The sequence below is a fragment of the Schistocerca piceifrons genome, chromosome 5 (genome assembly GCF_021461385.2).
Source record: "Schistocerca piceifrons isolate TAMUIC-IGC-003096 chromosome 5, iqSchPice1.1, whole genome shotgun sequence".
Taxonomy (NCBI): domain Eukaryota; kingdom Metazoa; phylum Arthropoda; class Insecta; order Orthoptera; family Acrididae; genus Schistocerca; species Schistocerca piceifrons.
In genome coordinates this window covers 427,794,598-427,812,211 of record NC_060142.1, presented here as the reverse complement: position 1 = coordinate 427,812,211, position 17,614 = coordinate 427,794,598, and the positions used below count along the sequence as shown (strand labels likewise).

The 17,614-nt window shown below is 44.9% G+C and overlaps 1 protein-coding gene across 1 annotated transcript in view; it reads right to left on the bottom strand.

Annotated features, from left to right (window-relative positions):
* Positions 1-17,368, bottom strand: part of LOC124799058 (histone-lysine N-methyltransferase 2D-like) — a 157,294-nt gene extending 139,926 nt beyond the window's left edge. Inside the window, exon 1 of the mRNA XM_047262597.1 lies at positions 17,204-17,368. Coding sequence (XP_047118553.1) covers positions 17,204-17,368 — 165 coding nt within the window. The remainder of the gene's footprint in view (positions 1-17,203) is intronic.
* Positions 17,369-17,614: the final 246 nt, after the last annotated feature.

The following is a 17,614-nucleotide window of genomic DNA, read 5'->3' as shown; positions in this document are numbered from 1 at the left end:
GTAGGATTCTATTACTTAAGAAGTCTTCGAGCCACTCACATATTTGGGAACCAATCCCATATGCTCGTACCTTAGTTAGGAGTCTGCAGTGGGGCACCGAGTCAAACGCTTTCCGGAAGTCAAGGAATATTGCATCCGTCTGACACTCTTCATCCATGGTTCGCAAGATATCATGTGAAAAAATGGCGAGTTGCGTTTCGCAGGAGCGATGCTTTCTAAAGCCGTGCTGATGCATGGACAGAAACTTCTCTGTCTCAAGGAAATTCATTATATTCGAACTGAGAATATGTGTGAGAATCCTACAACAAATTGATGTTAAGGATATTGGTCTGTAATTTTGAGGATCCGCCCTTCTACCCTTCTTATATACAGGAGTAACCTCGAATGAGACTGTCCTCGCACTCCAACGTTGCAGGAGTCACAGCTGTGTGCAGCCTGCCGGCACGAGTGAGATCTGACAGGTTCGAACGACCTCGTTGCAATGATGACAGACGCCTCGCCCGACAACTCATAGTGCTTTAGTTCACTGCCAGGTCTCCGTAGACAATCTGCAAGCACCTACGAATATCTGCGATGCTCCGGTTTTACGCCAAAAGAAACTCAATGACAGTTCGCTGCCTGCAACGTACCTCCGTTACAGACGCCGTTTTGAAGGTTACGTATAACGCCGCCACTTAATGGAACTTTTTTAAATCGTTGAGGCTAAGGCGGGAATATTCTACGATTCTACGCATTTTTTTCACGCGAAATTGGCCGAGAAAGAATGTGTTGCATTACTTATTGAACGCTCCTCTTACAGCTCTCGTAATCTGGAGCAGCCGGCTTCGTTCTCCGTCCGTCCATAGAATTTAGATTTTGCGTAATTTCCCCCAAATCAATGTAGGTGAACGCGTGCTGCTTTTTTGAGCAGTCCAAGGTCGTTTCATCTTCTCTTCCTTTTCCTCTTTCGTTCCCGGTGTCTACTAATACACATGTTATTAGACGTCAAAAGTTCTAATTTTCCTTTTCTTTATTGGAGACTTGACAGTTGAGTACGTAGGAAGAAAGATTTTTTTTTCTCAGTAACGTTACAGACGCACAAAGTAAGTAACTAGACACGATCTGCCAAGTATCCTCTTGACAATAACAGCGTTGTTTCAAATAATCGGCTTCTTTTTTGTGTGCGTTAATGATAACATAAAACGATAACTCTTGATCAGAATAATGTTGTTTTTAACGCTATTTCCTTTCTTGTGGAGTAGCTATTGTTTCAGTTAGCCTGCAGCTCACGAGGTACGTGACACGACATTTCACAAGAATCACCGCGATCTGTTGTCTTCTGTGTGTCATTAATAAAAGGAATCATAGAGGTAATTAAACTTGCTAGAGACGCTAGTGCCTTAAAATGGTGTTACACGATCCAGAAATCTATAGGATTAAGAATTATTAGACCAATAAAAAACGAAACTTCCGGGAAAGTTGTTTATACATAGGAACGTTCAACTGATGATGGCAACCTCCTATTGTGTAGTCTCTCTTTCCATTGAGGAACATATTAAGTTATAGTGTATTGTGCTTAATTGCTTCCCTTCCAAAAGTGGGGAAATGCTGGCAGCGAGGAAAGTGCTGCAGAGCTCTGTGCGAACGCCTTAACAGTCGAGGTGTTTTATTGCTGTTTAATGACTGTAACTAGGCATCTTTTCTTTCCTAACAGACGCAGAGAGGAACAGATCGTGGTCATCGTCGTCCTGGTTGTGGAATATCGTGTCACGTACCTCGTGAGCTCCAGGCTCCAGCACAAGAACGTTATTATGGTCTGGAGCTATCGTTTTTTATTATTTCGTTAAATTGTATGGTTATTGAGCACAATAGTGATCGACAAATCAGTTATGCAACCAGCTTGTACCGACAATGCGATACATGAACTAATGTGCACTTTAGACTGCCACAATTTCCCATACTTATAGCAAAATAAACGCTTATTATTTAAATTTTGCAATGAAGATTTATGACGTTTCGTTTTGTTCGTAAACAAAATTTCAGACTACAAATGCGTATTAATGTCTCTGAACATTAAGAAAAACGGGGACACTTTATTGGCGCGAATGTAATGGATGCAGCAGATGACGAATACTACTCATTTTCGAAAACTTTTTGATAGCTTTCGGTTGCTGACCGCTCGAGAATACTGTCAAGCATCTGTAGTCTCCCACTCGTTTTTCTTACGACTGAAGTGGTGTGGTTTTGTCAGTTGACATCGTTTCAGAGATAAGTATTTTTTAAAAGCATTATTTTGCTGTAAACACCATTGAAAACTTGGCTGCAGGAGATGACGAAGGATTTCAGACGAATGCAGTGAACGACGTATCGTTTTTTAATAATGCCTATCAATTTGGGTGAGAAGGGAGGATCAGAAGAATGAGCAAGACGGAAGTCACACTCTGCAAAAGGATGTTGCCTCCGTATTGGGCATTTAATGCAGGTCGCGTAGAAGCTGCGAAGACAACGCAAAATTACCGCCCGTGTTAGAAACAGTTCAAGCTGCACATAACTTCAGAAATTACTGCCAGATACTAAAGAGCTTGAAACTGCTCGATTCTTGTACGAGTATTTATCAATTTCTCTCACGAACCAATAATTTCGATTTTATTGAAGCTTCTTCACTCGGAGAGTTTTCTGTCGTAACACTGCGTAATTCCCATGCATCATGAAAGCTGAATGATTTCATCTCTGGGCTTCCTGAGCTATTTTCAAGCTCACCCCTCTCTTATATTCATGTTTCTCTGGGTAAGCATTCGTGACATCTTTCAGGTGAGTGTCAATAATCTCGTGATTCTCTATACTGCTTCACGACCAGTTCGTTTTAGATGTGCACATCTGCTGACTCCGGTTTCTTCGGCGTCAAGAGGCCCTTTCACTCTGCTTCCCACTCAACTTTCTTCTTGTTGACTTTATCTCTTCTCCAACAAGAGAGAACGCTTCGTAGAAACATTATAGCCATAACTCCCTCCACCCTTTCTGCTTCCACCTCCAACTTTTCCTTCTTTCTCCTATCTAATCGTTAATAATCATAAAAGTTTATCACAGACAGTGACTGGTTGGGAACCTGCCAATTCAAGTATAATGGTTGTTCATTTGGACTCAGTAATTGAAGCGTCCCACATTCACATTAACACACCAATTGAAGATTCCAGCTAAATAGAGGAAAGAAAAGCTAAACAAGTATTTCAGTGAGTATGCAGGGTGGAGCTGGACGAGGAGGATCCCGCACCACGTGGAAGGACGGGGTGGAGAAACTGGGACAAAACAATCGTGCAAATGAAGAAATGGAGTGGAATGGAAGAAAGGATAGAGCGAGACTATTCCCACACTTTAAGGCATAAAGAAATTGAAGGAAAAAAGAAAAATCAACAGCGGTGTATTAAAACTACTTTCCCTTAGTTTCCTCTGCTTGTCTGGCTGTCTGCGAGGGATTTAACAGCCTGTGCTCCAGTAGTTACCCCGACGTACTGAATATTCTATGATGTACAGGGACTGCAGCCGGATTATGTTGACTTCTTGCAACAATATTTCGACTGGAAAACGTTCAGCCATCTTCAGGTGGGTTAGGGACACTTACCTGAAGATGGCTGAACGGTTGACAGCCGAAATATCGTGGCAAGAACTCAACATGATCCGGCTGCAGTCCCGGTACCTCAAGAATAGTCTATGCTCCAGATGCAACGGGTAGATTCCGCGCTTGATTCAGAGTAAGCTTCTGCACTCCTAGCTGTTCTTTTAATACTAAACCTACATTTATATCTGCATCTATATCTCGCAAGCCACCTTATGGTGTGTGGCGGAGGGTACTTTGTGTACGGTTGATACTTCCCACATTTCCTATTACAGTTGCGAAATGTCCGTGGGAAGAACGAGTGTCGGTAAGCCTCTGTGAGGGTTCGATTCTCTCTAATTTTATCTTCATGGTCGTTTCGTGAGAGAAATCAATATATTTTTTTAATTCTTCTAGGAACGAAAGCTCTCCGAACATTAGTAATAAACCACACCGTGGTGCAGAACGCCTCTCTTGCAGTGTCTGCCACTGGAGTTGATTGGTCATCTGTGACGCTTTCGTGCCTACTAAATGAATCTGTAACGAAACGCGCGGCTCTTCTTTGGATCTTCTCTGTTTCCTCTGTTAGTCCTATCTGGTACAGATCTCACACTGGCGAGCAATATTCAAGTACTGGTCTAACGAGTGTCTTCCAAGCTAGTTCCTTAGCTGATGAACTACATTTACTGAGATTCTTCCAATGAATCTGTCTGGCGTCTGCCTTACTCGCGAATAATTTTATGCTGTCGTTCGGTTTCACATCGCTCTGCAAGCATACTACTAGGTATTTTATGGAAGTAACTGCTTCCAGTGATTTTTCTGCAATTGTGGTCTCATAAAATAAAAGGTTTTTCTGTCAATGTATTCGCAATACGTCACATTTGATTATGTTGAGGGTCAATTGCTACTACCTGCACTAAGCCTTTCTGCATTTCGCTACAATTTTCCACCGTCGCGACTTCTGTGTAGCGACAATAGCGCCATCCACGAAAAGCCTCTGCAGGGTCATTTATATACACAGCGAAAAGTAATGATCCTATAACACTCCCCTGGGACACGACCGACATTACTTTTACATCTGAAGACTTGTTTCCGTACAGAATGAGATGCTGTGTTGTGTTTGCTAGAAACTCTTCATTTCAGTCAGACAGCTGGTCTGACATTCCTTACTCTCGTATTTTGTTGATTAGGCGGCAGGGCGGAACTGTATCGAATACCTTCCGCAAGTCAAGGGGCACGGTTGAACCTGGGTGCTTGTATCTTCTATTTTCTAGGTCTCGCGGCCGAACAGAGCGAGTATGGTTTCACAAGATCGTTGTTTTCGGAACTCATGTTGCTTCCTACAGAGGAAATTTTCGGCCACCAGAAATGTCATACTACGTGAGCAAAAAACATGATCCAGAATTCTACAACTGGCTGACATCAGAGATATAGACCTATAATATTGTGCCCTTCTTCAACGACCCTTCTTGAAAATGGGAATGAACTGTGCTTTTATCCAATCATCAGGACCACTTCGCTCTTTCAAAGACCTACGGTACACTGCTTTCAGAGGAGGGCAAGTTCTTTCAAATGCTCTAAGTAGAATCGTATTAGTATCCCAGCAGGTCCAGTGGCCATCCCCCTGTTGAGCAATTACAATTGATTTTCTATACCATGGTTACTTATTTCGATATCAGCCATTTTGTAGTTTGTGCGGCGATTTAAAAGAGCCACCACAGTGTGATCTTAGCCTGTGAAACAGTTTTGGAAAAAATCGTTTACCATTTCGACCTTTTCTGTGTCATCCTTCGCTTCACTACCATTATGATTACAGAGCGCCTGGGTAGACGGCTTTGATCTGTTTGCTGATTTAACATAAGAATGACACTTCTTAGAACTTGACTTTCGAATCCGTTGAATGCTTAACTCATGGCTCTCCTTACCCTAATTTTAGCGTTTTTTGATTTTTGTCTATCTGTTTGGCTTTGATAACGCTTAAATTTGCAGTGAAGATCTCTTTGCTTACGTAGCAGTTTTCTAACTTTGCTGCTGAACTCTGATGGGTCTTTCCCATCCCTCACACCTTGCCTGGGACATACCTATTTAAAGCGCATTGTAAAATACTCTTGGACTTTGTCCACTGATACTCAACGTTGTTAGCGCTGGAAATAAAATTTTAGTGCTCAGCGCTCAAGTAATTTGAAATCTTATATCAGAGGTCGAGCTATTGATGCAGTTCGTACCGTACGTTGCACGATTCGGTTACAAGTTATACAGTGGGTCCAATACACCATCTGCAGGTCGTGGTACATCACCCCACACGAAAGCAGCAAAGCCTCACGTTCCGCTCATTTGTAACTTGAGACGGAAGCAGGCTACTTGAGACGGAAGCAAGCTACGTGTCAGCACCGTCTTTTACTTTCACTCATTTCTATTACACCTCGCGTAATGCACACTCATCAGTCATCTGCACTGCGCAGCTACGCAACAGACATAACAAACTTGAGTCTGGAGAAGGTGAAAGAGCAAGATGGCGAAGCAATGGAGAATATGGAACTGTATTTGTGAAGAGCAGAGTTCAGTTGCGAGACTGGGCGTATTCGCGTACATATTCTGCGATGGACCTGAAAAGTCTTGAATTTTTGTTGTTGTGATCGATGCAAGTTGGCAGAGGTATTGGAGCGTGGGCTGTTGGAATTATTAAACCACTCCACCGTACAGAACTTCCTTCTTATACCATCTCTCATTGGAGTTTGTTGGGTGTTCTCGCGCTGACTATACAAACTCGTTACGAATCGTGCGGCCCTTTTTGAATCTTCTCTGTCCCATTAAGACAGTTTCTCCAAAATTAACGCTGACAGATTTATGTTGTTAGTCCACTTTAAGCTGTGTCTTGTTCCAGTGAATCATTCCAGAAAGTATACACAAACAAGATCGGATCTTTTGTTGTATTTACGAGCATTATATTTGCTTATTATTATTTTGCTCACCATGTTCTTCGACGTGGACACGGTTATCTGCAACAGTAGCAGTAACTAATAGATCCGGTTTATAAATGTATTTTGTGTCACCGTTGGTTTTGGCTCCTAGAAATGAGAATCACATAGCGGCTGAAGAAAGCGGTTGCGACACAAAATATATTTTACCCTCCTGTAGCTGCAGTTTATTCACATTTCTCTTCTTGAGGGTTAATTGTCAGTCCTCCCACCAACCACTGACACTTTTCAAATCTTCCTGCACTATTTAACAAACAAATGAAAAATAAAATGCTCATATGGCATTACTGGCCGTTTGGTGCAAGTCTTTCCATTTGACGTCACTTCGGCGACTGGCGCGTCTTCGTGATACAGGTGACGCGAAATGATTAGGACAACACAGATACCCTCCCCGAGCGAAGAAAATCTCCGACCCGGCCAGGAATCGAACCCACAGCCCTGCGATCTAGACAACGAACTGGGGACATTCGTTAACAATTTTCTAACCACATGTCCTCCCTGTACAAAAGTGAGTAAATCAGCTAGTTACAGCGGTCAGTGATAACGTAGTGTAAGCTACACCACTAATACGAGGTGGTCAAAAAAAACGATTGGAGAAATATTTTCTGGCGTTGAAATCAATTGTAAATCCTTCGCGATTTGTGCACGCTACCTAGATTGGACCATTGTCAAAGCGATTTAGCGAATTCGTCCGTAGGTCAGGGAGGTCGTAGACAATGTGTGATAAATATGAAAGGTGTAAAAGAAATGGACAAATTGCCGCTGATGAAGGATTTGGCACAAGCGCTGTTAAGAGTAGCAGCCCATATCCTTATAGTATAATCAGATGGTCAGAAACCTCCATCGGAAAACTACACTGAAGCGCCAAAGAAACTGGTATAGACATACGCATTCAAATACAGAGTATGTAAGCAGGCAAAATACGGCGCTGCGGTCGGCAACGCCTACATAAGACAACAAGTGTCTGGTACAGTTGTTAGATCGGTTACTGCTGCTACAAGGTTTAAGTGGGTTTTAAAGTGGTGTTACAGTCGTTACACGAGAGATGGCACACAGCATCTCCGAGGTAGCGATGAAGTGGGGATTCTCCCGTACGACCATTTCACGAGCGTACCGCGAATATCAGGAATTCGGTAGAACATCAAATCTCCGACATCGCTGCTGCTGGTAAAAGACCCTGCACGAACTGGACTGACGACGACTGAAGAGAATCGTTCAGCATGACAGAAGTGCAACCCCTCAGCAAATTTCTGCATATTTCAATGCTGAGCTATCAACAAATGTTAGCGTGCCAAACATTCAACGAAATATCGCCGACGTAGGCTTTCGGAGCCGAAGGTCCACTCGTGTACCCTTTATGACTGCGCGACAAAATGCTTTACGCCTCGTCTGAGCCCGACATTGGACTGTTGATGACTGGAAACATATTGCCTGGTCGAACGAGTCTCGTTTCAAATTGTAACGAGCGGATAGACGTGTACGGGTAATGGATACAACCTCATGAATTTATGGGCTCTGCGTGTCAGCAGGGAACTGTTCAAGTTGGTGAGGGCTCTGTAACGGCGTGAGGCGCCTGCGGTTGGAGTGATATGAGGCCCCTGATACGTTTAGATACGACTCTGACAAGTGACACGTATGTAAGTATCCTGTCTGATCACCTGCATCCATTCACGTCCATCATACAATTCAACGGACTTGGGCAAATCCAGCAGGACAATGCGACATCCCACAGGTCCAGAATTGCTACAGAGTGGCTCCGGGAACACTCTTCTGGGTTTAAAAACTCTTGATGGCCACCAAACTCCCCAGACATGAATATTGTTGATTGTATCTGGGATGCATTGCTACATACTGTAGGATTCATGGTGTCAGTTCCCTCCAGCACTACTTCAGACATTAGTCGAGTCCATGCCACGTTGCGCTGTGGCACTTCTGCGTGCTCGGGTGGGGGTAAGGGGGGGGGGAGCTACTCGATACACGATATTTGGCAGGTGCACCAGTTTCTTTGGCACCTCACGATTTTGGCCAGCTACTTCAGGATCAAAGGTTCCCACAAAAATTTAATGAACTTGCTCGGAGTGTAGCTAGACACCGATACCTCGTGTTCACCTTCGTCTTATATTATGCGCTGACAGACTGGGTCAGACAAATGGAAATGAAATGAGCGTACGGCGTCGTTGTCCGGGAGGGCCCTATTCGGGGAAGTTCGGCCGCCAAGTGCAAGTCTTATTTCATTCGACGCCACATTGGGCGACTTGCGCACCGGTGATGAGGATGAAATGATGAGGAGGACTACACAACACGCAGTCCACAAGCGCAGAAAATCTCCAACCTGGCCGGGAATCGAACCCGGGCCCACTTGCATGGGAGGCGAGCACGTTACCATCCAGCTAAGCAGGCAGACAGGGTCAGACAGAATCAGTGTATGGCGTTCGGACGGATGGTTGCGGTGTACAAACACGGTAGTGTTCTCATTAACTGCAAGGTTAGCAATACAAAAGAGTGACGAATTTCGTAAAAGAATCTAAGAAGGTCTGGTGAACAGGACGTGCCTGACTGTAGGAGAAATATGCAGGATGATAAAGCTGCCCCTACAGCTGTAATTTTATGCAACACGCATTGTTGTTCTGGCCTACATACTCTCTCAATTGCTATACGCATACTATTAATCCTACAGTAGAAATCAACAGGAGCTTTCTTGTAGTAAATTTAATGTTTTCGCTGGAGGCCACGGTTTTCGAAGTATTCAAGAAAAACGTACAAATATGCCCTTCAAACGCACCTCCACACCCACACTTATCCCTCATCAGATTTCCAGTTTGTTATTCGTGGGGCACTCTCTCCTGCTACTGTACAAAAATTTTTGACTAGACACGAACTGTTTCCGATATTCGACCTTCTTTGGTCTCTATCGATTGGTCTGTTACCAACAACATATTCAGCTGTTTCGTTAACGTTGTTGATTTAGTGAAAGAAAAAAGACTTTTCTGAAGATTACGCCAAAACTAATTACGTTGACAAACGATCCATAGTTAAAACTTGCAAGCGCAGTAGTTTCTGAAGTCAGAAGGCCTGACTAATACAATGATGTAAATGTTCATTTTCCACAGTTAAAATTCTCAATATTGTTACATAAAATTTACACAAATGCCAGTTTTACAATTTGTAAGTGCTCGACTGAGCCGGTGACGTAATAATGCCAGTCAAAGACAACTACGAGGACTAAAAAGAGGAAATAATTCGTGCAGTGGTAGGTGAGAATCCCATAAACAACATACTATAAATTCTGTCTGGGGAGGCTAAATGCAGGAGTGAAGGTGAGTTTAAAGGCCAGTTTTGTATTCATTCTTGAAGCGAGTGAGAGAATATGAAAATCTCGCATGTGGGTTTTAAAGGCCAGATATAACACTGCGTGTTGCATAAAACCACAGCGGTAGCGGCAGCTGAATCGCCCTGTATAGACATTGACGCTATATTACCAAGCCAACAATTGCACGGTCTCTGAACTATTTTTGTAATAGAATGAGCGAAACAAAAATGTGTATTTAACCACGTCGAGGCTGAACTAGAGACAGTGCGATTTTAGTAATCACAAATAGAACTGCACATAATTACCGTGAAGCATTCTAACGATGATCTACCAACAGCAAATCAGCGTATGCAGGGTCTTTCACAATTCCTATCACAGGCTTCTGCGAGTTGTAAGGGTGATTTACCACATAAAGTTTTGATAAGGAACACATGTTCGGATGTGAAATAAATTTGAGTATCGGATCAGTTTCAAATCTCCCGCTTCATGGTACGGACACAGCAGAGACAGTGAGCTGTGACCCGTTTGCTCTACTCGAGCCCTTGACCTTGACCTTGGCATAGGCAATGTTTCGAGTACTCGTCGTCGGGTTGTCTTCCACGTGTCGTAGGGCGTCCTCTTCAAAGAGCTCCGTCCGTGTCCGTGGAGCACCACAGTCCTTCTTGAGGACGTACCGCAGCCGTTGTTGTAGTTCGACAAGAATGGTATGTGATGTTATCCACATCTGCACTGTATCTACAAATGTACTCCGTAAGCCACCTTGCGGTCATTGTCACATCCTCCTTTCCTGTTCCAGTCGCGAATAGTTCGCGGGAAGAACGACTGCCAGTAAGCTTCCGTGTGGGCTCGAATCTCTCTCTGTCCGCAGATCGTGTTCTAGCGGCTAGCGTTGCTACCTCTGAATCACGGGGTCCCGGGTTCGATCCCCTGCCGGGTTGGAGATCTTTTCTGCCAGGGAACTGGGTGTTTGTGTTGTCCTCATCATTCATGGAAGTAGCTAGATTGGGCTGTGTACAGATTTTTGCGTGTAGGGGTGTTGCAGCGTAGGCTGCGCTGAGAAACAGCTGTTAGGAACAAATTCTATGCGCCGCGCCTTTTCCGAGCAGATAAGCATCAAAGATGCCCAATCAGGGCCATTCCGCGCTCAGATTCAAGCAGCTCTCTGGAGACGGTGTCGCCAAACATGTTTTACGATTCGTTTCCTAGAACCGTTTCCTAAAACCGAACAAGAAAACGGTTTAAAATTAAACATGCGATGTTACTTTGGATCGAATGCGAACCAAAGGCTAAATAGTCTCGTGGATTATTATCTAACTGCGAGAACAACTAACACTAGTTGTATCTGGCGAGCTGCTTGAATTTGTGAGCGCAACGGTCTGATTGGCTAACTTGAACTGCCTCGGAAACAGCGCAACATATCGAATTTTTTTCTTAACAATTATTTCTCAGCGAAACCTACCATGCAACATACTTCAAGCTTTCACACTGTGTCTAATCGCCCTGTACTTATTAAGTCATCGAGGAAGCTACGATCTCGGAACTTCAACAGAAAAACCACACCGTGATGCACAACGCTTCCCTTGCAGAGTCTGCAACTGGAATTGGTTGATCAACTCTGTGACGCTTTCGCAGTTATTAAATGCACCTGTAACGAAAGCTGCTACTATTCTTTGAATTTTCTCTATTCCTCTATCAGTCGTATCACTCACGAAGAAATGAGTGCTATCGACAAGAGATGTCATACTGATTCCATAGTTTTAGATTTACAGAAGGCTTTACGCGCACGAGACCTCTCATCAAATTGCGTGTCTATCGAGGAAAGCCTCAGTTGTACGACTGGTTTCGTGAGTTTGTCAGAAGCGTCACAGTTCGTAGTAATTAACGAGAACTCATCCATTAAAAGTCAAGAAAGCCTTATAGGCTCTTTGCTGTTCCTCATCTACATAAATGACATACGAGACAATACGGAGCAGCCCTCTTATATTGTTTTCAGCAATCATTTACCGTCTTGCAAAGTCATCAAATGTTCAAAAACAATTGCAAAATGATTAGGTAAGATATCTGCATGGTGCGAAAAGTGACAGTTGACACTAAATTATGAAGCCATCCAGATGAGCACTAAAAGAAATAAGCTAAATTTCGGTTACACGATAAAACACACAAATCTAAAGGCTGCAAACATATCTAAATACTTAGAGGTTACAATTACGAGTAAATTAAATTGGAATGATTACGTAGATGCCGGCTGGAGTGGCAGAGCGGTTCTAGGCGCTACAGTCTGGAACCGCGAGACCGCTACGGTCGCAGGTTCGAATCCTGCCTCGGGCATGGATGTGTGTGATGTCCTTAGGTTAGTTAGATTTAAGTAGTTCTAAGCTCTAGGGGACAGATGACCTCAGATGTTAAGTCCCATAGTGCTCGTAGCCATTTTTTTGATTACGTAGATGGAGCTGTGAGGGAGCAAACGAAAGACTGCGGTTTATAGACAAAACGCTTAGAAAATGCAACAGGTCTACTACACTACGCTTGTCCGCCCTCTTTCGGAGGACTGCTGTGCCATGTGGGATCAGCATCAGATGGGACTGACGGTGGACATCGAAAAAGTTTAAAGAAGGGCAGATGGTTTTGCGTTATCGCCAAACAGGGGAGAGTGGACAATATATGTGAATTGGGGTGGCAACCATTACAACAAAGGCGTTTCGTTGCGGCAGGATCTTCTCGTGAAATTTCAATGACCGAGTTTCCCAAAACTTGGTTCAAATGGCTCTAAGCACTATGGTACTTAACATCTGAGGTCATCAGTCCCCTAGACTTCAAAACTGCTGAAACCTAACTAACCTAAGGACATCACACACATCAATGCCCGTAGCAGCGCGGTTTCGGACTGAAGCGCCTAGAACCGTTCGGCCACAGCGGCCGGCACCAAGTTTCTCCTCCGATTGCGAAAATATTCTGTTGACGCCCAGCTAGATAGGGAGAAATGATCATAATGATAAAATAAGAGAAATCAGAGCTCGCACGGAAGGATTTAAGAGTCGTTTTGCCCTCACTCCTTTCGAGAGTGGAACGGTGGAGAAACGGCTTGGAGATGGTTCGATGAACCCTCTGCCAGGCATTTAACTGTGAACTGCAGATTAATGATGTAGATTGAGATGTATCTGGTACTGACCTCATATGACGACCAGCAGTCAAGTAGTGATCGAACGATTGTTTTGTAAGCTGCCTTCTTCGTATATGGACTACACTTCCTGAAAATTCTTCCAATGAACCACAGTCTGGTATCTGCCTTTACTGCAATTAGTTTTATGTGGTCAAATGGTTCAAATGGCTTTGAGCACAAAGGAACTTAACATCTGAGGTCATCAGTCCTCTAGAACTTAGAACTACTTAAACCTAACTAACCTAAGGACATCACATACATCCATGCCCGAGGCAGGATTCGTACCTGCGACCGTAGCGGTCTCGCGGTTCCAGACTGAATCGCCTAGAACCGCTCGGCCACAACGGCCGGCTTTATGTGGTCGTTCCACTTCAAATCACTTCGTACACATCCTCGTAGACAGTTTATGAAGTAACTGTGTCCATTATTGTTCTACAATCGTTTAATGCTGACGGCGCCCTCTTCTCATTTTGTGTGGGTACCGCGAAGCAGGAGATTTGAACGTGATACAATCTTCATTCTTTTTTTATATTCAGCGCTTCCGGACATAAGTTCGCTATCAAAACTTCAATTACAAAGCCGCTTTACAACCCATAGAAGCCTGTAATAGAGATTGTGGGAAGTTCATAGAGAGTATCGGAGTAATTTGTTTGAAGCACTTTCAGAAATACACCAGTGGGTTCGCTACTTGTGGAATGTTATTTGCCGGCCGCGGTGGTCTCGCAGTTCTAGGCGCGCAGTCCGGAACCGCGTGACTGCTACGGTCGCAGGTTCGAATCCTGCCTCGGGCATGGATGTGTGTGATGTCCTTAGGTTAGTTAGGTTTAAGTAGTTCTAAGTTCTAGGGGACTGATGACCACAGCTGTTAAGTCCCATAGTGCTCAGAGCCATTTGAATCATTTGAATGTTATTTAGCGCACCCTCTACCTGCGCACTGCAGTGAAATTACAGGTGCTCTACGGAAAAGTCTTGGCGTATGACTGAATTGTGAATTAACCCAAAGCTGTGTGACTGATCAACTGAATACGAATGACATTCACACTCCCTACAAAACTGCGTAGGTCCAAACACTTTATTTGTAACAGATGAAGCGCAAGGTTCAGTTGAACGGTCCATCAACTAAAGAACGGTTTACAGTCGTACTAGCAGGGATAGGAGACCGCTAACTCCGGCCGTTCAGCAGTATGGGCACTCACACAAGTAATCCTACATTAGACCACAATTACTGTCCGAAACTGAGAAGAAGGCGTGCGACAAGAATGCGGCTGGGAGTCTTGTAATAATAATAGTTTTATTTGGCTGAAGGGCCTGGCCTGTCCATGCGAGTCTTGTGATGTGCTTTAGACAGAATAGTACGAGCCATTCTAAAATGTGTTCATAATTTCAGTCACATCAACATTGTAACTGTGGCTTGAGGAGATCTGAGTGACGTAAGTAGAATAAATCTTCCGGCAGGATCGTCCACACCCGAGTATTATGGAGACGCTTCTCAAAGTCAAATGGGGTATGTGGACGAAAGACGACGTTCTTTTCCCAAAACTTTATTGAGAAAATTTAGAGAACCGACGTTTGCGGCTGACTGTGAAACGTTTATACTGCCACCATAGTAAATTTCGCCTAAGGGTCACAAAGGCAAGATAAGAGAAATTAGGGCTCGTACAGAAACATTTAGACAGTCGTTATTCCCTCGCATCTGCGATTCGAACAGGAAAGGGGATTACTACGAGCCGCATTCAGTAAGTAATGTAACACATTTTTCTGCTGAAAGCAGATTGGTTTTATTCGGGATTCCAGTACACCATATTATTCTCCACTAATCTGGCTACAAACCCTACTTTTCAACCTAATATCCGTTCAGTGCGACGGCCTTGAGCCACCTTACTGGGGGGGGGGGGGGGGGGGGGGGGCCTGTATGCCCGTATGGTAACACTACTCGCCCACACCGGAGCCAAGGTCGTGCTGCATCGATAACCTCCCCATCATCCACCTACTGCTTCTGCACAGTACATCTTTCATTGGGCCAGAAGGGTGGAAGTCGGAAGGTGCGATATCCGAGTCGTAGGGTGGTCAGGAAGAACGGTCCAATGGAGTTCTGTGAGCTGCTCTAAGGTGCGCAGACTTGTGAGGCCTTACATTATCACAGAGAAGGAGAAGTTCGTTTGCATTTTTGTGCAGATGAACACGCAGAAATCGTTTCTTCATTTTCCTGACGGTAGCACAATGCACTTCAGTGTGCTCGCTGCACCGAAAAAAGGAGGACATCAGAGTAGCCTCTTCAGAGACCGAGAAGGCATTCCCCAAGACTTTACTGGCTGAGAGAGTGGCTTTGAACTTTTTCTTCGGAGGAAAGGTGGTGTGGTCTCCCTCCATAGACCGCCGTTTTGTTTCTTGTTCGAAATGATGAACCCACATTTGATCGCTAGTGACGATGTTTGACAAAAAATTGTCACGACGCGCCACCTTGTTCAGATGGGATAGATGCCTTGCCCAACGACTCACCGGGCTTTTGTTCACTGTCAGGTCTCCGTAGAAATTCTGTAAGTGCCTTTGAATATGTGCATGCTCTGGTTTTCCGGCAAAAGAAACTGAATGACATCTCTCTGCTTGGAACGTACCTCCGTTACAGACGCCATTTTGGAGGCAACGTACAGCGCCACCACCGATTGGCAATTCATGAAACTATGGGGACTGAATTGAGAATATTCCACGATGTCCCCCACACACATTCCGCTTTTTTCAGCAGAAACCTCCCAAAAAAGTGAGGGTTGCATTACTTATTGAACACCACTTGCTGTAGTGATATATGGTACGCTCCGCCATTCACCGTATGATGGCTTTCGGTATTTTTATGTGAATGTAGATGCATATATCGACAAAATTCTTCATTTGTGTGTAAATGTTGTCAGTAGCTTCTGGCTCAATAATGCTTTAATATTGGTGATGTTCATGCGGCTACTGAAATGCGTTTTGCATAACGATACATACTTCGCTTCATTCATTTAAAACTGTGGCCATGGTAGGATTTTGCGCGCCCTTTTATTGCTTACGATAAGGCTGCCATGCCTATGCATCTGTCACTAAAATTTTCCTTTTTATAACTGGTGCGGTATATATTGAACAAAACATACTGCGAGATGGTGCACAACAAACACAACGAGGTTCACAATGAAGTGCAGTAGTAAGGCAATATTTTTCTAAAGTCCAGTAACCAGGCCACGGGCAACCACGGGTTGGAAGGAAACAAAGGGTCCCACGAACACTACTCGCCGTTTGCAGACAAAATTCTCAACTGCCTGTTGTAGCTGATCCATTGGGGACCTAAATCAAAAGGCTGGAAACAGCTTTCGCCATCTGCACTTGGTCTGGCTATCTGACGATAGAGCTTTTACTCAACGACCTAGTGAACTCATCCATAGGAAAGCCCTGGATGGTCCCTTAGACAATATATGATTAAAGGACATCTCGGCGCCGGCCGAGGTAGCCGAGCGGTTCTAGGCGCTACAGTCTGGAACCGCGCGACCGCTACGGTCGCAGGTTCGAATCCTGCCTCGGGCATGGATGTGTGTGATGTTCTTAGGTTAGTTAGGTTTAAGTAGTTCTAAGGTCTAGGGGACTGATGACCTCAGAAGTTAAGTCCCATAGTGCTCAGAGCCATTTGAACCATTTTTGACATCTCTGCTGTTGTTTACGCGTGTTTGCTTCCCTTAATTTGGCACGATTGGCCAATTTCGTCCTTTCAGGCCATTCACGAGTGCTGGGGTACCAACATGTCGTACTATATCCGCTCACAAATTGTTGACATCTACTGCACTTGAGAATGGTCTGTAGGAACGAAACTGGCCAATCGTGCAAAATTAATCGAAGCAAATACTCGTAAAAAACAGACGACGAGGAACCAAAACAATGTCTTTAAAAATACACGGCTGAGGAGCCGCACGTGAAGATCAATTCATAATTTTTAAAAACGATGCACGAGTTGTCGGTGGTGTACAGGTCGGTAGGGTCGCCGGCGGTGGTGAGGTACTCACCGCGGGCGAGGCGGCCGCGACGGCGGCGAGCAGCAGGAGGTGCAGCAGCGAGACCTGGGGCGGCAGCGGCATCGTCGCTGGCGGAGGGTCGGGCCTCGACTGAGGATCCGGGTCACCCCAGCCGCAGCTCCAGCCGCCCGCTCGCCTCTCACATACGCGCGCCGCCCGGCTTTCTCCTGCCCCGGGCGCGGCCAAAGCGTCTTCACGCAATCGAAAGTCGCCTCGTCCGATGAGGAGGGGCGCCTCGGCCGCTGCCAGCGGGCCGCTCTCCTCTCCGCCGCCAGCCTCCCTTCGAGGGTCGGTGACGTCATCAGCCCCCATCGCGCCGACAGCAAGCAGCTCAGAAGGCCTGCCGAGAGGTGAGGCGGGTGCCGGCAACCTCTCCTTCCCCTCGGCCCCTGGCGTCCTGTGGTAGCCAGATATTAGTGATACTGGATATCAGAAAAATATAATTGGTGATAGATAAATAACTCTACCACGATAGTTGTGAACTACACTATGTGATCAAAAGTATCCGGACAACTGGTTGAAAGTGACAAGTTCGTGGCGCCCTCCATCAGTAATGCT